Source organism: Tamandua tetradactyla, chromosome 1 (assembly GCF_023851605.1).
Source record: "Tamandua tetradactyla isolate mTamTet1 chromosome 1, mTamTet1.pri, whole genome shotgun sequence".
NCBI lineage: Eukaryota > Metazoa > Chordata > Mammalia > Pilosa > Myrmecophagidae > Tamandua > Tamandua tetradactyla.
Genome location: NC_135327.1, coordinates 47,023,929 through 47,039,062, shown reverse-complemented (window position 1 = coordinate 47,039,062; position 15,134 = coordinate 47,023,929). Strand labels below are relative to the sequence as shown.

The window sequence follows — 15,134 nt, the reverse complement described above, 5'->3', positions numbered from 1 at the left end:
TCTGTAAGGAATTTAATTTTAATCTTAGGCTCTCTTTTTAAAAATAGTTTCTTAATGTGGAAAAGCATATAGATGAAATAGTCATAATCTTTCCACCCAGAAATGATCTTATTAACAAGCATATACACACAACCTGGTCCATGCATATGGTAGAAAGACAGAAAGGAAGAGAAGAAAAAAAATTATAGAGAGAATGAGAGAAATAGAGAGCAAAGTCTAAAGTGAAAGTAAGTCTCTTTCTGATTTCTGATACTCTGCCCCTCTCCCCAGAGATGACCTTTATTAATTCTTTTATTTCCTTTCAAACAATTCTTTGTAGACCCAAATATAATTATGTCCTTTAAACACACACATTCAATACTGTACACATTACTTTTACTGTTTTTTTTTTTTTTTTTTATTTCTTAGAGACATCCCTCTTATGGGCGCATACCTACCAACCACATTCTTTTTTAAATAGCTCCATCATATTTCATTAAATACATATACTTTAATTTACTTAACCTGTCTTATTTTGACACATATTTAGATTGTTCCAGTTTGGGTTCATTTTTTTTTTTTTTTTAACTCGTTCCAAGAATGTTGTAGCGAATTTCCTTTCACACAATCTTGACACATCTATCCGGTATATTCTAGCAGTGGAATTGCTGGGTCAAAGAATTTATACATTTCAAATTTTGATGTATTATTTGATATAAATAACTCTCTAAAAGATAGCATCAATTTACATGAACCAAACAGTTCCTGTTTATATAAGACCATACAACCCAGGGGATTTTACCAAATGTTTTTGTTTCTGCCAACCTGATTGATAAAAAATGGTGTTACTTGGTTTTGCATACCTGGGATTTAAAAGTATATATATATATAACTGCTCATTTTGTTTTGCATTTCTTTATTTATGAGTGAGAATGGATGTTTTTGATAGGTGTTTTTTTGGGCATTGTGCTTGATTCTGTGCAACATTGAAGTCCAAAATTGGGAGGATTAGTGAATATATTTGATAAAGCTGTGGAACACAAAAAGATCTAGACACTGAAATGATTATTGCAAACAAGCAAAATAAAATTTAATTGAGGTGCATGCAACGTTCTGATAGCCAACTTGAAAAAAGAAAAGTGCTCTGTACTTAGGGTGATTAATGCTAACAGACAATGGGCTAGCATGTCCAAACATGCAGACTCCTAAATCTAAGTGCTTAACACAATAAAATTTTATCTCTCACACCATAGTCCTATGCTGATTGGGCAGCCTATCTCCATCCTGTACCTATGCCATCTGGTCCTTGTGTCCTCTTGGAGTACCACAGCAGACTAGAGGGCCTGGAAAAGACTCACCAGCTCTTTACTACTCTATGCTTCTTTTCTCTGGCCAGAAAACATGTTTGTTTGGGATTTGGAAATGTCAAGAAGCAAATGGATTTAGGGGAGCATCAATTGTAATTTACAATTGCATTTACAATAGTGAATGCATAGTGCAATAATAATTTTGCATTCAGCTTCAAAAAGAAGAGGAGGGGTGTCATTGTGGAATCATCATTTTATAAACTCCATGTGTGCTAGCAGTGTGCCTATCTCCTAAACAAGCCAGTGCAGTATTGGCCACATTACTAGAAGTAGAATGAAAAAATCTTAGGGTTTTTCTAAAGAGTAAGTTGTCCCTAAAATATTTAACTAGATTTTGGATGCCACATTTTGAGAAAAATTGATATTGAACTGTGTCCAAAGGACTGTAGTCAGAATGTGTAAAGATCTATAAATTTTGTCTGAAATACTAATTTCTCTCCTAAAAAGATGATGTCTTGGAAGAGCTTTCAAAGACAGGGCAAGTGGTTGATGGTTTATAAAGTACAAACTAGACTTATTCTGTATAGTTCCTGAAGAGAACACCAGAACCAGTTGGTGGAATTTTAGGAAGATTTTTCTCAGTATAAGGAATGTTTATTCAACAATTTGAAATCTTCATAAGTCAAACATTAGCAAGATGATATCTATGCAGAATATTGTAAAAAAGATTCTTGCTTATCATGACAGATTGGACTGAGGAATCTCTACAGCCCTTTTTCAAATCTAGATTTTTTTATAATGTAAAATTGAATATTCCTCTTTCTTTTTAAATAGGATACTGATGAAATTCAAGTTAACTATCCTGGCATGTTTGAATTGATGGAAGATTTACAAGGTAAAGCACTTTCCTTTAAAATGTTTAGACTCTATTTGATAATCATATCTTGAGAGTCAATTATTTGGCAGATCCTGAAGCTGTGGAGCTTTAATTGGAAATGGGAGAGGCAGGCATTAGGCAACTGTCAAACTAATGTTACATTAGAATTGTGGTAAGGGCTATGGAGTACTAAGTAATATGACTGCCTGGAAAAGAGTGGCAGGGCTTTCTTGAAGAGTGCATTTGGTATCGGTAGAACACATCTGTGACTTTCTGTAGCTACAGTTGGCAGCCATATCCAGGCATAAGAAATTAGGGAGTTGGGTTTGTTTAGGATTGGAGTTTTATCAGAGAGATAGGTCCTAGTCTGCAATGGTCAAAGGAGTCTTGTGCACGCAAGTGGTGGTGGAGCTGTTCTCTGAAAAAATGAAGAGGAGCTGACTAGGTGAAGAGAAAAGGAAAGTGATGCCAGGCAAGGAGACTAGCATATGCAAAGACCCTGTATAGGAAAGAGCATAGCAGGAACTGACAGAGGGCCTTGGCTGAGGGCATGATTCCAAGGCAAAGAACTGGAGATGGAGCAAGAAGGAGGGAGTTAAGGGATGAAATTGGTGGGTAAATGGTAGCCTGAGATCTTGTGGCAGGCCCTCATAGACCTTAAGATTGTTTATCTTTAAACATTCCTTAAGGCATTTTTATGGGAGATGGGAGGGAGGTCACAATACCAGATTTGTAATTTGAAAAGAATGGATTGGAAGAGAAACTATATAGGGAGACTTATTTCAGTAAAACCCTCTGGGAGATGATGGTGGTTTGGTCTGAGGTAGGGCCAATAAAGATGGAGAAAAATGAATGGATTTCAGTGTATAACTTCTGTATTTTTAGCTCACAAAACCAGATAGTGGTGTCCTTCAGTGATATAAGAAACAATAAAAGAAAGCCAGGTATGGACAGGGACAGATCTTGAATTCACATTTGATTCTGTTGAGTTTGAAGTGCTTTTGAATATTTAAGAGAACATGTCAAGTAGGTGGTTAGATATATGGATATGTGCCACAGAAGAGGCAACTGGTCTGGCTAAACAATGAGTGTTACTTGTGAGTAGGTGGTATTTTAAGCAGTCGCCTAAAGTGAGTGCATGAATTGAGAAGAGAAAACAGCTTAGTATGGAGCCTTCCAGGAAGCTAACATATAGTGGATAGGTAGAAGAAGGATGAGCCTGCAAAGAGAGAGAAGAATGGCTAGCAAAGTGTTAAGGAAAAATAACAGAAAAGTACAAAATCACCTAAAATAAGGGGAAAAGTACTTCAAAACAAAGGGAGCATAAAATGCTGCTGAGAAGCAAAATAAGGACGAAAAGATAAGAGCTCTTTTGTTGGAGTAATGAGAGTAGAAGTAATTAGAGCAGGATGAGGAGTAAGTGGAAGGTGAAGAACTGGAAACAGCAAGTACATACTGTTCTTTCAAGAAGTTTGGCTTGAGGGGAGAGATGGAAAGGATACAGGTACCATAGGGGGAGGAGGAGGAGAAGAGATGGGAAGAAGTTTTTCTTTTAAAACTTGAGTTTATTTAATTACTAATTGGGCAACTCTAAGAACTTCCATAGAATAAGTGACTCTAAAAGAGGGAGAAGGTATAATTCATGATGGCAAGTACCTAAGAAGGTAGAAGAGGATGAAATACAAAGGCCACGGTGGAGAGATTAACTTTCTATCAGAGGGGCAGAGTTATAGAGGGAAGGGATGAGGGATAGTGCTAAATGGACGAAGATATTTATGTTTGATAGCAAAAAGTTCCTGTCTAATGGCTTCTATTTTTCTTTGTCAGGCAGGAAATAATATCATGTACTAAGAGTAAAAGGATCAGAGGTTTGAGAACTGAGTGGAGACAATTTGAAATAATCATTGTAGAGAGTGGGAACGTGAATTAATTGATCAGGGAAACATTGAAGAATTGGAAGGGTACAGTTGGCAGTTTAGGACCATGCACAAAAACAACCAGATAGGTGGGTGGGTTAGTTTGGGTTGTGGTTTTTCCAGTTGAGAGTGACAAAAAGGCAAGGTCAAAAAATAATTCCAAGAGTGTCATTGAAATAATAGGCCAAAGAATCTAAGTCAGAAGAGGAAGAAAGTGGGAAGAGGAAAGAACAAGCTTTGGGCTGGGAGAAAGTAGAGGAACAACACATAGGTCATCCCATTGGGCTCAGAGAATGGTCATGATAGGAGTACCTGAACATGCTGGAAAGGTGGGAGATTGGAGTCAAAAAGTGGGATGTTTGAATTGATGCTCTCAAAAATAAAGAAGTTACAAGTGACAGCTGAGTCCAAGCCATGCCACAGATGTGGTGACAGAGGTGGAATAATAGTTCATATCTGAGATTAAAAAGTCTCAGAGGCCATAGGATTTAGTTATTAATGTGGAAGTCACCCATGGTGGTGACAGCACTTGGGGTACAGAGGAAAACTTATCCAGGTTTCAATCCCTTCCATGAATAAAGGGGTGTGACTGGGAGTCTGATGTCTAACAGCAAGGAGTGCAAGAGTGTTACAGGCAAAGAACCCAATTACAAAATAGGCAAAAGACATGAACAAACACTTCTCAGAAGAGGAAATACAAATGGCCAAAAGGCACACGAAAAGATACTCAACTTCCCTGGCTATTAGGGAAATACAAAGCAAAACCACAGTGAGATATCATCTCACAGCCACCAGAATGGCCATTATCAATAAAACAGAAAATGACAAGTGCTGGAGAAGGATGTGGAGAAAGAGGCACACTTACCCAGTACAATTGCTGTGGAAGGCAGTTTAGCAGTTCCTCAGGAAGCTATGTATAGAATTGCCATATGATCTGGCAATACCATTTCTGGGTATCTACTCAGAGGACACGAGGGCAAGGACACAAACGGAGATTTGCACATCAATGTTTATAGCAGCATTATTTACAGTTGCCAAGAGATGGAAACAGTCCAAGTGTCCATCAACAGACAAGTGGCTAAACAAGCGGTGATATATACATACAATGGAATATTATGCAGCTGTAAGACAGGATAAAGTTATGAAGTATGTGTGCTGGTGTAAAGGGATGTATGTACCCTTGAAAAGCCATGTTTTAGTCAAAATCCCATTTCGTAAAGGCAGAATAATCCCTATTCAATACTGTATTTAATTAGATCATCTCCCTGAAGATGTAACCCAATCGAGAATGGTTGTTAAATTGTATTAGGGGAGATGTGTCTCCACCCATTTGGGTGGGTCTTGATTGATTTACTGGAGTCCTATAAAAGAGGAAACATTTTGGAGAATGAGAGATTCAGAAAGAGCAGAGAAGAACGACAGCCATGAGAAGCAGAGAGAACCAGCCAGCAACCTTTGGAGATGAAGAAGGAAAATGCCTCCCAGGAAGCTTCATGAAACAGGAAGCCAGGAGAGCTAGCAGATGACACCATGTTCTCCATGTGCCCTTCCAACTGAGAAAGAAACCGTGACTGTGTTCGCCATGTGCCTTCTCACTTAGGAGAGATAACCCAGAACTTCATTGGCCTTCTTGAACCAAGGTATCTTTCCCTGGATGCCTTAGATTGGACATTTCTATAGACTTGTTTTAGTTGGGACATTTTCTTGACCTTAGAACTGTAAACTAGCAACTCATTAAATTCCCCTTTTTAAAAGCCATTCCATTTCTGGTATATTGCATTCTGGCAGCTAGCAAACTAGAACAGTATGTAACAACATGGATGGACCTTAAGGACAGTATGCTGAGTGAGATTAACCAGAAACAGAAGAACAAATACTGTGTGGTCTCACTAATATGAACTAACATTAGTGAATGAACTTGGAGAATTTCAGTTAAAAACAGAGACTATCAGGAGATAGAAATAGGGTAGATATTGGGTAATTGGAGCTGAAGGGATACAGATTGTGCAGCAGGACTGATTGTAAAAATTCAGAAATGGATAGCACAGTATTACCTAACTGTAATACGATAATGTTAATACACTGAATGAAGCTGAATGTGAGAATGATGGAGGACGGCTGGGGGGCACAAATGAAATCAGAAGAAAAGATACACAATAAAGGCTGAGATAGTATAATTTAGGAATGCCTAGAGTGTATAATGATAGTGACTAAATTTACAAATTTAAGGATATTTTTGCATGAGGAAGAACAAAGGAATATCAGTACTGCAGGGTGTTGAAAATAGGTGGTAATCAATATTTTAATACTTTAACTTATGTGTGAGACTAAAGCAAAAAATATTTATATTTTGACTAGTGCAATTCCTAATATAACTTATGTGGACAGTTTAATTGAACAATATAAATATACGGAACCTTGAATAGGGCATGAAATTTTGTAGGTTTGTCCAGAGTGATACCCCGATAAATCCCAGAGTGATTTGAACAGTGAATAAAATAGTATTTGCAAAGTCCCCTGGGAAAATGGTGAGAAAGGAGGAAAATTCAACTTCCGCATGTGGAGAATTCCTGATATTCTCACAAGCAGTGGGGCAACCAAAGCAATAGGACAAACCCTCAATCTTGAGGTTTGTTCATATGAAACTTATCCCTGCAAAGGATAGGCTAAGCCTACTTAAAATTAGGCCTCTGAGTCACCCCCAGAGAACCTCTTTTGTTGCTCAGATGTGGCCTCTCTTTCTCAGCCAACATAACAAGCAAACTTACTGCCCTCCCCCTCTCTGCGTGGTTCATGACTCCCAGGGCTGTAAACCTTCCTGGCAACATGGGACAGAAATCCTAGAATGAGCAGGGACTCAGCATCAAGAGAAAACCTTCTTGACCAAAACAGGAAAGAGAGAAATGAGACAAAGTGTCAATGGCTGAGAGATTTCAGAGTTGAGAGGTTTTCCTAGAGGTTATTCTTATGCATTATACAGATATCACCTTTTTAGTTAAGGTATAATGGAGAGGCTAGAGGAAAGTGCCTGAAAATGTAGAACTATGTTCCAGTAGCCATGTTTCTTGAAGATGATTGGATAATGATACAGCTTTTGGAGTGTGACTGTGATTGTAAAAACCTTGCCTGATGTTCCTTTTATCTACCTTATCAACAGATGAGTAAAACATATTGATTAAAAATAAATAAATGATAGTGGGAACAAATGTTAAAATAAATTTAGTGTATTGAAATGCTAGTGATCACTGAGAGAAGGGGTGAGGGGTATGATACGTATGAATTTTTGTTTCTTTTTATTTTTTTCTGAACGGATGCAGATGCTCTAAGAAATGATCATGATGATGAATATACAACTATGTGATGATATTGTGAGTTATTCATTATATACCAAGAATGGAATGATCATATGATAAGAATGTTCATGTTTGTATGTTGTTATGTTTAAAAAAAAAAGTAAAAAGTTAAAAAAAAAAGTCTCAGAGGCCATGGAATTTAGTTATTAATGTGGACGTCACCCATGGTGATGACAGGACTTGGGGTACAGAGGAAAACTAAGCCTGATTTCAATCCCTTCCATGAATAAAGGGGAGTGACTGGGAGTCTAATGTCTACTAGCAAGGAGTGCAAGAGTGTTACAGGCAAGTGGTATGGGTCTCAGCAGAGCAAGGTTTTTTTTTTCTTTAATAAGATAAGGAAGTGATTTTCTGGAAGAGGCTTTAAGGTGCAAAACTAACCATCTACCACTTGAGAGGCCTGCTGGAGAAGTGTTTTTCTCAAAGAAGAGCCTTAACATATACCAGCTGGTTTTGGGAGGTTTGTTCTTTTACTTCACAAATGGACATAGTTTTAATGAATGAACATGCCTTCTTAATTCCTGGTCTGGTGCTCTCTTAACTGACTGTGTGGCATATTGTAGGTTGCTCATTTTTAACAAGGTCCGTTTTACCTATTATTCAGCCTTTTCTGAGTATGGAGATTCTGTTAACTTTAAAGGGGAAAGATGTATATCTGAAAACTTACAGTTGTAGTCACTTTTCATTTAATTTAGTGTAATCCAGGAATTGGCAACTTCTAGGTGTATGCCCACAATAACAGAGGACCAGTAATAAATCACCATAACCTACTCCCCACTGTCCTGAGCAGTTAGCTTAACCTTGATAAGGATCCCCATATCCCCAGTCTTAAGAGATGATGGTGGCTTGATGATTTATCATCTTTAACGATAAAAATTTTTTTCAGATACAGCATCTATTTTTGTTCTCTCTGTAATAAATGCTGTGCTCATGATTCATTTCAAGAAAGAAAAGAGAAAGAGACCAGAAATTTTCCTATCAGTTGGAAAAGGTTACTGCCCACTGATTTAAAAATATAATACTTTGGGCAAAGTGTAATTCAGTGAGATTTTCTAATATCCTAATTTTACAGATGAGCAAATTGAAGCCTCAAGAAGTTCAGTGTCACAGTAAATATTGGAGCCACTATTTGAATCCAGGCAGTCTTATTACAGAATCTTATACTGCTCCTTAGTATAACCCAACTTGATATGTGTGTAGGTGTGTGTTTTTAAATTGAAGTGCAGCGTATATGTTCAATAAAGTGTACAATTTTAAGTGTACAGCTTAGTGTATTTTTAACCTCTACCCAGATCAAAATATAGAACATTTCCAGCCCCTCCTGAAGATTTCCTCATTCTCCTTCATAGTTGACAACCCTCCTCTCTTCTGAGGGTTTAAATAGGTCATGTATATATTTAAATGTATATATATTTAGATCATATATTTTGAAGAATTATTACCAAATGTTTACCTTTAAGAGGCTTTGCCTTGATGTTTCTTATCTGTAGGAGGATTAAGAGGAATTATCTAAAGGTAATTTGTAAAATTCTTATTCAACAAACTTAATATATTAGCTGATTGATTTTTTTATTAATTAAAAAAATTAACAACAAACAAAACAATGATATTCCATTCTACATATATAATCAGTAATTCTTAATATCATCACATAGTTGCATATTCATCATTTCTTAGAACATTTGCATCGATTTAGAAAAGAAATAAAAAGACAACAGAAAAAGAAATAAAATGATAATAGAGAAAAAAAAGTTATACATACCATACCCCTTACCCCTCGCTTTCATTTACCACTAGCATTTCAAACTAAATTTATTTTAACATTTGTTCCCCTATTATTTATTTTTATTCCATATGTTCTACTCTTTTGTTGATATGGTAGGTAAAAGGAGCATCAGACACAAGGTTTTCGCATTCACAGAGTCACATTGTGAAAGCTATATCATTGTTCAATCATCATCAAGAAACATGGCTACTGGAACACAGCTCTACATTTTCAGGCAGTTCCCTCCAGCCTCTCCACTACGTCTTGAACAACAAGGTGATATCTACTTAATGTGTAAGAATAACCTCCAGGATAACCTCTCAACTCTGTTTGGAATCTCTCAGCCATTGACACTTAGTCTCATTTCACTCTTCCCCCTTTTGGTCAAGAAGGTTCTCTCAATCCCTTGATGTTAATTCTCAGCTCATTCTAGGGTTTTTCTCAGTCCCTTGATACTGAGTCTCAGCTCATTCCAGGATCTCTGTCCCATGTTGCCAGGAAGGTCCACACCCCTGGGAGTCATGTCCTACTCAGAGAAGGGGAGGGTGGTGAGACTGCTCGTCATGTTGCCTGGAGGGAGAGGCCACATCTGAGCAATAAAAGAGGCTCTCTTGGGGGTGACTCTTAGGCCTAAATGTTAAGTAGACTTGACCTATCCTTTGTGGGGTTAAGTTTCATATGAACAAACCCCAGGACTGGGGGCTCAGCCTGTAGCTTTGGTTGTCCACACTGCTTGTGAGAATATCAAGAATTCAACTTCCCCAAGTTGAATTTCTCCCTACTCTCACCATTTCCCGAAGGGGGCTTGCAAATACTTTTCCACTCACCGATCAAATCACTCTGGGATTCATCGGGGCATCACTCTGGACAAGCCAACGAAATCTCATGTCCTACCTGAGATTCCAAGTACTTATGACGTTCAGTCAAACTATCTATATAAGTTATATTAGGAAATGCTCTAGTCAAAATATAAATTTTGTAACAAACATTTTTTGCTTTAGTCTCACGCATAAGGTGACATTTTAAAATATTAATTACCATCTATTTTCTAGCTGATTGATTTTATAATCCTGTATTTAGTATTTATTGAGTGTCTGCCATATTCTGATCACAAAGCCAGGTGATGGAATATGATGATGAAAATGTATAGTTCCTGATGTCAGAGAGTCGTATGGTCTTATAGAGAGGAGAGACAGAGAGTTAGACATCCACATCACTGCAAAATGAAATCATTGACTGTTAAAGTGCAGAGAGGAGCATAAATCTACTTATGGAGTCAGGGATGCAGAAGAGGCAGATCCCAGGTGGAAATGAGTTTATCGGGAAAATAAAGGCAGTTAGGGCAGGTGGGTGGGGATGGGTAGGAAGAAAGCATTGCATTCCAGGCTGAGGAAATGCCATGTGTATAATCATGGAGTCATGGGAGGATATGCCCTTCCTTCACTCCCCTACTGAAGGAACTATAAAGTAGTTCAGTATTGATTGTGTAGGTACAACAGGAAGAGTGGTAGAAAATGATGCAGGGTGGTCATCAGAGGTTTCTAGATTTTATCAGGTGAGCCTTGTGTCATGGAAAAATATTGAACTGAGGAGACACAGATTAGTGTGTTAGAAAGCTTATCCTGCCAACATTGTTTATGAGACCTAGCTTAGAGGAAATTAAGATGAGAGTTGCTCTTGTTATGGGTAAGGAAACTGAGGCACAGGGAAAGGCCAAATAACAGGCCCAATGTGATGTTTTTAGTAAGAGGTAAAACCAAGATTTGAGCCTAAATAAGCAGCCTGACTCAGATCCTGAAATCTCAACCACTACACTGTGAAAAGATCCTGTATTAGGACAAAGGTAGCTGGGATGGAAAAAAAGAATGGTCATGGCAATTATTGAAAGAAGGGAGGAGTCTTGGAAGAAGTCCAGGTGTTATCTTCAAATTGGTTTTAGAAGTGTTTTATGTTGTGTTATTCATGCTATGTGTGTCTCATTTAAGCTACCATTATTAATTCACAGAATAAAAAAAAATTCCAGAATATTGGCCTAATTTTACAAAATGAGTTACCTATCAGCTGATGAATATATGAGAAATTTTGGAGGCTTTCACAGTGGTTTTAAGGTAAGTTCATTTTTTTTTTAGACAATACTCAGTATTGTTCCTAGTAAACAATAATAAATTACATTTTCTAAGTACGCATTTGAACTTAACCTTAAAAACACTGTGAGAGTCTTAAAACTGGTTAGATTTTTCTCTCTTACCAGAGCCCAGAGTTAGTCAGAAGTCCCTGAATGTGTTTCCCAGGTAGTCTTCAATAAAGGTCCTCCATGACGTATTAGGAAGTACTATTATTCCATTTTGAAGATGATAAAACTGCGTTTAATAGTGTTTAAGTGGTTAGCCCAGGTTACATAGATCAGATCTGGAATCTGTGCCTGGGTGATGATGATCCCAAAGATCATTCTCTTTCCACTGCATCACACTGCTTCCCACAAGGATAAGGGAATTTAGATCTGACAGTGCAGTTCCCTGGTGAGGGAAGCATGGGCTGCCCTGGTAGGTGAGCTAATGACTACCATATACAGCAGTGACATTAAATTTCTGTGTGGCTGAAAGACCTGGGTCAGATCTTCAAAGAGAGTGTTATGCTTAATTTTAATTAGTATATTCTTATACCTATTGTTTAGAAAGCATTTTAGAATTTCTAGTGCATCAATTATTTTACATTAAAAAAATTCAATCTGTTTTCCACTGCCATTGCTGTACGTTAAGCCATGGCAGTAGGAAGTTGAAAAGAAATGAAAATATGTCATCACACTGCTTCCCCAAGGAGAAATTCTTTCATCAGCAATAGACTCTTCCAGTATGGTATGATTCTTCACATGATATGGTTGATATTCATTATGTAGGAAAATGTGTTTAAATTAGATTATGAAACAGGTCTAAAGTGTTAGTACTAGAAGACTTGAGATCATCTAGGCTGACCACCTTGAACATCCAGAGCCATGGCCTAAAGGCATCCTGCTATTTTGTGGCAGAACAAAAATAAGATCACCGTTTTCTTAATGATTAATGTTCTAGCTTGTGTATCTGTTATTTTCATGAATGAGGGCTGTTAAACTCACAGGATGCTGGATGCTGCTATTAGTAGTATCATAGTTCAGTTATTTTAGGGAATAAAAGAAACCTGTTAGGGGATTGGAAAGAAGAAAAGGTTGAATGACTGCAGTTAACTTTTTGATAATACTTAAAAGGTTATTGAAAACTTGAGTTTATTATTATTTTAAAACTTCTGGAGAACACTGATATTGGGAAATATATTGGCTCCTTCTGTGAAAGTGAAAACCAAAACTAAGAAACTTTTTTGATCATGAAGTAAAGTTTAATATAGAAAATAAAAATAGAAGATTTTTATTTTTGAAATTCTTTAATTTTTGTAGACTAGTTTAAAATGTGGCCTTTCAAAGTAACTTTCTTTAGGACGTGCATAAATAAAAGGAAACATACAACCTGAATTTTTAATGAATCTTTATCAACTTGAAGGAATGAAGTTTAAAATTAAATTTTAAGACATTGAGAAGTATCCCTAAAAAGAATTCACATAATTCTTTCCTAATCTGGAATTAGTAAAATATTATTAAATCTTAAAACATAGCTAGTAGCTTTGGTACCATCTAAGAAGTGTTAAAACCCTTTACCTTTACACACTTGTTTCTGTGACTCAAGAGTGAGGCACATTGTTCTCTCCCCCTTGAGAAGCAATTAAAAGTGGAATGAGAATATCATCCTTGGAAAGGCACCTGTCATCTACTCACCTGAAGGGCCGTTCACCCTGGTTTTGCCCAGCTGGCTTACTCTAGACAATTGTTTGCCAGTAAAGCATGCTTCAGGGACTTGCCTCTTGGAATTTTACCTCTCACCTATTTTAATTTTGAAGAAAATTTAAGTAGTTTTGCCTCAGATCACTTTAGAAGCCTTGCTCCAATCTGTGATCATAATCAGATTTAGGATATTTCACGTGAATGTTAGAGCATGGGGATGGCTGTACTGTTGGAGGAGATAGCTTAAGTCTGTGATTTTGGGTTCCTCAAAGTATTGGCTGTATTATCTAAACCTGTCTGTAGTGTATTTTTAGGTATGGGAGAGAGTAACTGCTCTTGGAATAGAAAAGCCCTACTGCATCGAGACACAATGCTGGCAGCTGCAGCAGTTTATAGAGGTAAGGGGACTGACCGCTTTTCCCACCTGTTCCTCACAAAGGAACTTTTGCATGTCATGTTGATGCCCTTAAAATTGCCAGTGCTTTTTCTTTCCTATAGTGGTACCCTCAGATTTCTTTTACCCTCATGTTATTCAGGCCTTTAGACTTTCCTCTCAAAACAGATCCTGTAGCTCTATATCCTTTTTTGCAAACAGCCCTCATTGTTCCTTACTGTTGACTTCTGACTGTTAAGAATTTTCATGCAAGGCATTCTCAGAATCCTAAAAGTATGTTGGTGCTATTCTCTCTTTAAAGGATGTTACTTTTATTGAACAGATTTTTTTTTCCTACTTATGTTTCTTCTGATCTTAACCATTATTTATTTTTATAGAAATGTATAGAAATGAAGATGGTTCTATACCTGCCACATATCAGATCTATTACATGATAGGATGGAAATACCATGATTCACAGGTAACGTTATTTAGACAGATAATTTTTCTTAGTGGGTTCAAATTTCCGTTTATTTTTCACTGTTTATTAGCTTCAGATGGGGTTTTTTTTTTTTTTTAAGTCTGGGAATGTTTTAATCTCCTGTATTTTCTTTTATATTTTTTTATTGTGAAAAATAATATATATACAAAAAAGCAATACATTTCAAAGCATACTACAACACTTAGTTGTAGAACAGATTTCAGAGTTTGGTATGGGTTACATTTCCACAATTTTAGGTTTTTCCTTCTGGTTGCTCTAAGACACTGGAAACTAAAAGAAATATCAGCATAATGATTCAGGTCATACTCATTTGTTAAATTCTATCTTCTCTTTTATAACTCTGCCTCCTCCTTTGATCTCTTTTTCAAAATTATTTATTTTTTTATTGATATATATTATATATTCACATACCATGTAATCATCCAAAGTGTACAGTCAGTGGTTCACAATATCATCATATTGTGATGCATATGCATTTATTATCACAATAGACTTTTTTTTTCCTTTTTTATGAAAAATAACATATGTAAAACAATACATCTCAAAGCACTTCATAACAATTATAGAACAGATTTCAGAGTTTGGTATGGGTAGAATTCTACAATTTCAGGTTTTTGCTTCTAGCTGCTCTAAGATACTGGAGACTAAAAGAAATGTCAATATAATGATTCAGCAATCATAGTCATTTGTTAAACCCTACCTTCTCTGTATAACTCCACCATCTCCTTTCATCGTTCTCCCATTCAGGTGGGGGATTTTTTACATAACACCGCACTGAAGGGTTATTTGGAGTTGTATGAATGTATGTGTGTGTGTATATATATATATATATATGTGTATGTATATATCTATTTCTAATGTCTGTATTCTTTGTTATTATTTTCAGGCAAAACCCGCTGAAAGAGGTTCCGCAACTGTGTCATTTGGAGAATTAGGAAAAATAAGCAATCTTGTGTCACAGGGGAAGAAATCACAATAAATATTTTATTCTCTGTTAATGTAGTATAGAATTTTCATCAGAAATTGGTACTTTTCCCATCTAAAAGTATTAAATTTTGAAGCAATAAGTAATACATAAGCTATTTACTAAAAGACTTGTCTAATAAGTTGAATAATCAAATAGCACATCTATATTTAGTAACCATTTCAGTTGCACATGGTTTCTATTTTCAAATGAATAATATTTATCTACTGATTTGAGTGCTTTACTTGCAGATTCAGCCTTAAAGCAAGGATCTTTCCCTGAAAAATCCA

At 36.5% G+C, this 15,134-nt stretch overlaps 1 protein-coding gene across 5 annotated transcripts in view; it reads left to right on the top strand.

Moving 5' to 3' along the window:
* Positions 1 to 14,878, top strand: part of NDUFAF5 (NADH:ubiquinone oxidoreductase complex assembly factor 5) — a 48,360-nt gene extending 33,482 nt beyond the window's left edge. The window contains exons 8-12 of one of the 5 annotated variants that reach the window (XM_077115181.1): positions 2,121 to 2,181; positions 9,315 to 9,473; positions 13,320 to 13,403; positions 13,777 to 13,859; positions 14,767 to 14,878. In XM_077115181.1, the coding sequence (XP_076971296.1) occupies positions 2,121 to 2,181; positions 9,315 to 9,473; positions 13,320 to 13,403; positions 13,777 to 13,859; positions 14,767 to 14,859 (480 nt within the window). In that variant the 3' untranslated portion in view covers positions 14,860 to 14,878. Of the gene's footprint in view, positions 1 to 2,120; positions 2,182 to 9,314; positions 9,474 to 11,202; positions 11,306 to 13,308; positions 13,404 to 13,776; positions 13,860 to 14,766 lie in introns of those variants that run through there. The other 4 variants (XR_013157454.1, XM_077115183.1, XR_013157453.1 and 1 more) reach the window with 4 other exon arrangements.
* The last annotated feature ends 256 nt before the right edge of the window (positions 14,879 to 15,134 follow it).